Source organism: Triticum aestivum, chromosome 4A (genome assembly GCF_018294505.1).
Source record: "Triticum aestivum cultivar Chinese Spring chromosome 4A, IWGSC CS RefSeq v2.1, whole genome shotgun sequence".
Taxonomy (NCBI): domain Eukaryota; kingdom Viridiplantae; phylum Streptophyta; class Magnoliopsida; order Poales; family Poaceae; genus Triticum; species Triticum aestivum.
The window spans coordinates 136,977,525-136,982,494 of record NC_057803.1 but is presented as its reverse complement, the minus strand read 5'-3'; the positions used below and the strand labels follow the sequence as shown (position 1 = coordinate 136,982,494).

At 41.3% G+C, this 4,970-nt stretch overlaps 1 protein-coding gene across 1 annotated transcript in view; it reads left to right on the top strand.

Moving 5' to 3' along the window:
- Nucleotides 1–1,979: 1,979 nt before the first annotated feature.
- The window catches only part of LOC123085602 (E3 ubiquitin-protein ligase BIG BROTHER), a 5,729-nt gene continuing 2,738 nt past the window's right edge, over nucleotides 1,980–4,970 (top strand). The window contains exons 1-4 of the mRNA XM_044507265.1: nucleotides 1,980–2,256; nucleotides 2,910–3,071; nucleotides 3,648–3,882; nucleotides 4,855–4,895. Of these exons, the coding sequence (XP_044363200.1) occupies nucleotides 2,931–3,071; nucleotides 3,648–3,882; nucleotides 4,855–4,895 (417 nt within the window). The 5' untranslated portion in view covers nucleotides 1,980–2,256; nucleotides 2,910–2,930. The remainder of the gene's footprint in view (nucleotides 2,257–2,909; nucleotides 3,072–3,647; nucleotides 3,883–4,854; nucleotides 4,896–4,970) is intronic.

The following is a 4,970-nucleotide window of genomic DNA, read 5'->3' as shown; positions in this document are numbered from 1 at the left end:
TAAATTTAATAGTCTATATCTTTATATACATAAGGGTGTAAAAAGATTATCTTTTAGACAACCTAAGTTTTCTAGCGGATTGTCTATATACATGATGTCTATATTCTTTCTCATACTCCCTCCATTCTAAAATACTTGACTTTCATTTGTCCAAAAATGGATGTACCTATATACTAAAACATGTTTAGATACGTCTATATTTTGACAAAGGAAAAGTATGTATTGTGAAACGGATGGAGTATATTTTAATAGTATCTTATAGCAGCTATATTTTCTAAAAATCTTATGTTGGTCATTTATGAATTGTTCTCATTTATTTTTCATCCGCAAGACATACAAAGGAGAAAATAAACCAGCCGCAAAATTATTTTAGGTTCAGCACTAGCAACACCCTATATAATTTACGACAAATAAACAATAGCAACAGGTTCAACCCTGATAAGGCGGCGGTCCAGACGCAACAGCCTCCGTGACCAGCGCCGGCGCGGCCGCCTCCCTGCCGATGTCCACCAATTGCTCCGAATTGGTGCATGGACGAGCTCATGAGCCAGCATTTTTGGTTTGAACATTGTGGTTTGGTTGTCCAAATGTGGACTACGGGTAGCTAGTTTGGACATTGTCTAAATTTTAGACAACGCAATAGACAAGTTACTGAAGACATTTTTTGGCATGTGCTAGTCTAAATTTGGCATGGACTACCATTTGCACAAGCCACTAGAGATGCTCTAAAGTAGGCCCACACATTTTTTACGATTAATGACACCACTGTTTACATACATGCATTGCATTTTGCAATGCTTTTTACTACCCCATCCATTCACAAATATAAAATGTATTGGATATTCTAACATGGACTGAAATGAGTGAGCAAATACATTAAAACATATCTATATAAATTTAATTTAGAAAAATAGAACATCTTATACTTATGAATGAAGGGAGGGAGTACTAAATTTCATTTTGTAGTGCTCTCTACACTAGCTATAATTTTACAAGAGAGCAACGTTTTTTTTAACAGAAGAGAGCAATGTATTGGGACTTACTAAGCACATAAGTATGTTTTAGTTTGAACATCAAATTAAATCCACTTGCATAATAAGTATCTAATGATTTGTATTATGAGGATGTTGAAATATATTGCACATCTTAATTCATTCTTTTCGATATTTTGATAGACATAATTAATACTGTATCAAGACCAAGAGGTCCCAAGCTTAAAACCTGACCAACATCACATGCCACTACATAATAATTCGTCATCTATCCTCGAGTGAGTGGTTTATACTCCATGAAAACAACTTATAATTCACCGCTTAGGAAGGAACATCTGTGCCGGGAAGGAAGCGCGGACTGAGCCTTCTAGACTTTTGCGTCGGGTGGAAGGAGGTGGACGGAGCCAGCATGCCTGCTTGCTACCATCACCCCCCTCCCGCTTGCGCTGTCGGCGCCTCACCCTTCAAGGAAGGCAACCGTCGTCGCCGTGTGGGGAGGGGGGTGGGGCTCATAGCGTGGGAGAGGGAGACCGGCAGTGACAAAGATGGGATGGTGGCTCATGAGAGAGGATAGGGGGAATGAGATGGATGGCTTGGTCCAATAGATTGCTAGACGACGTCTGCGTAGGTTTTGTGCAAAGAGGAAGGCCACAAATTAGAAGAGAGAACCTTTTTAAGGGGTATGTGTGCGCGCACAAAAAGTCACCGCATGCCAATGATCAACCTGCCACCGTCAACAACTAATACAACATGGATAGGACTGCTGCTAACACTCTTAACAAATTTTTAGGACCTAAAATATGCATTTTCATAATATTAGAAGTAACTTGATACCCCTCCAATAATTTGAGGACTAGCAGTGTATTTTACTCAATTTCAAAAGCCTACAAAGAAACCACCCCATCAGCCGCTGTATTACTCAAACAGTGCCGAATGTTTACTCGATTACAAATTTAGCCCTTCCGTATTTCTCTCCACCGCCCCGTGCCTTCCTTTCCTCTTCTCAGCAGTCTCACTCCGCCCAAGGCTGCTCTGCTCCATCTCTCCCACAGGCTAGCTGCAGACCTACAGACTACAGTGTACCACCACCGCCTGCCCTGCCGTGCCTCACACCTCTATCCCCCCCTCCCCCAACCCCTCTCTCCCTCCACCCCATCCGCCTCTCACGCGGGACGCCGCCATTGCCGTTCCCTTTCGTCCTCGTCGCCACATCGCGTCCCTCCCGCCTCCACCCCGTCCGCAGTCTTTGGCCATTGAGTTTGAGGTATGAGCTTCTTTTCTTCCAGCGACTAGTCAGATCCCACTGACCTTCACAATTTCTCGGTCTTCCCGTGCGCACCCGGCGCGCCATCTAGATCCGCCCCTCGGCGGAGGCTCGATGCCTCGATTTGCCTCTCCTCAGTTCTTGTTTTATTCTACTTTCGATGCTCGGAGTGGCGGCCTCCCTCGATTCTATTCTTGGCATTGTTTCTGGCTGGATCGTGCATTGGTTCCTGCATCGTGCTGGTAGTTTTTTTGGTTTTGGAAGAAAAATGTGCATTGTACCGGTGGTGACAAAAGGACCACTTCTGCTGTATCATTTTACGGTAGAATGGTAAATAGTAGGCCACTGTGGTATGAATGCACAGTTCAGCCCTGCAAGTTCCATAGCCGAGGGCAATCCAGTGATAATGACTGATCTATTGCTTCTAACTAAGACGGAGCAAGATCTGCAGTGTCGTTTAACTCCTCCAGGTGTTGCGTCAGTCAAAAGATCACTGTGCCTACTACACACTTCATACGATGTATCTGTTCCTTACTGTTTGATCTTCAGCTAACTCAATTCTGCCGTGTCCCAACTTCGATGCGTGTTCCAATTTGTTTTTCATTTCTATCAGTGAAGTTTAATGAAGGTTTTTTTGGCTTCATTTGTTGTAGGTTGATGATCCGTCGGAAAGGATGAACGGGAGTCGACAGATGGAACTCCACTACATAAACACTGGATATCCATACACCATCACCGAGAGCTTCATGGATTTTTTTGAAGGCCTCACATATGCTCAAGCTGATTTTGCTCTTGCCGATGCCTTCCAGGATCAGGTACAAAATATTGTAATTGTCTTTTAGTGCAACAGCTAGTTTCTTCCATTTCCTCAAACCCTTCACTGCATTGTTAGATTTCTCACTACTCCCTCCGTAAATAAATGTAAGGTGTTCTAACTTTTTTCTGAATCGGATGTATATGACGTGCTTTAGTGTGTTTGTTCACTCATTTTAGTCCGTATGTAGTCCATATTGAAATATCCAAAACATCTTATATTTGTGAACGGAGGGAGTACTTGGTAATGATGTACATATATCCATCATGTAATATTACGTGGCTTGTGGCTTTGGCAAAGGTCAGGTCACTCTTTATATATTCAGCTACTTTATAATTAAAAATGATACTTATGAATCTACATATTTTTTCTCACAAGTCTATTAAGCACCTTCATTTTAAGAAAAAGAAAGAAGAAATAGAGTCACTCAACAATGGGAGATGATTTCCGAAAGCTCACCTGCACATCATTCAATGACTATAATACTGTCAATCATGACTTTAGTCACTATTTCATGCTTTCATCCATTGCTATCGTTTTCTTTTGCATTCCACGCTTATTTGTTGTTAATGTGCAGGCTAATCCATACTGGACGATGATGCAGACAAACTCGTATAAATACGGATATTCTGGCGCAGGAAATTACTATAGCTATGGACATGTGTATGACATGAATGACTACATGCATAGAGCAGATAGTGGACGCAGAATTTGGGATAACCCCATGCCTGTAAACAATACCGACTCCCCCAACATAGTCCTGCAGGGTGCTGAAGCTCCTCATGCAAGTGCAAGTTCTACTACCGAGGAACGTAAGTTCAGTACTTTGGAGATATGGTTTTTGGAAGTTGAAATAATCATTATTTTAGGATGGAGTAGAAATCATCATTATTCTGGGATGTCAGCTACATAAACATCTCTGGTTAGGTACTAAGGATCATTACAATATTATTCAAGTCAGCAATATGCTATACCTGCAATTAGTGTATCGTTGGACATGGTTACAGGCTGGTTCAATCAGCCACTTATGCTATACCTGCAATTAGTGTATCATTGGACATGGTTACAGGCTGGTTCCATCAGCCACTTATGCTATACCTGCATTAACACACTTCACTGGCTATTGTTCTTCCACGTTTTTGCTCTTCCTTTCTAAGAGGACTAGTAGCACATATTTTTGCTTACTGTTAGTTATATAATATAGGAAGTTTGTTAGTGTCAGACTATTAGTGACCGCCATCGTATGATCGGATTCGTTGCTAATGTTGACCAATTGGAGCACAGTTGATCGGATGCTTACAGGAGGAAAGAAAACAGAAGTTCGGAAGTGGGTTTAGAATACCTGTCTTTTGTTATAATCATGTGGTTATTTCGTTATGCATTTACAGATTACTGCAAACTTGTTAGACTTGGTCATGATACTGATACTATTTGTAACTGTTTTACTTGTTACATACTCCCTCCGTCCCAAAATAAGTGTCGTGGTTTTAGTTCAAAATTTTTGAACTGGTTTTAGTGTTCAAATTTTTTGAACTAAAACCACGGCACTTATTTTGGGACGGAGGGAGTAGTTATCTGACTAATGCCTATTTTGGAATACAAACTGTACATAAACCGCGGCACTGGATCAGCACATGCGATGTTCTTAATGGATTCTTACGCATTTAGGTACCACATGAACAGTAACCGACAATTTATAAAATTTGAACCTTTACCTGCTAGCCAAACAGTTGCTTCAACGATACATCTTTACTTTGGCACTCTGATTTAGTTTTCACTTGCAGGCATCCAACAACCTGTGCACCAAAATTCAAGCAGTCCTCAGGTAAATAAGTTTTTCGAGCAGGCTTATGTTTATTTAACTGACTAGTATTGTCCTGTGAATGTGATAGTAGGCTAC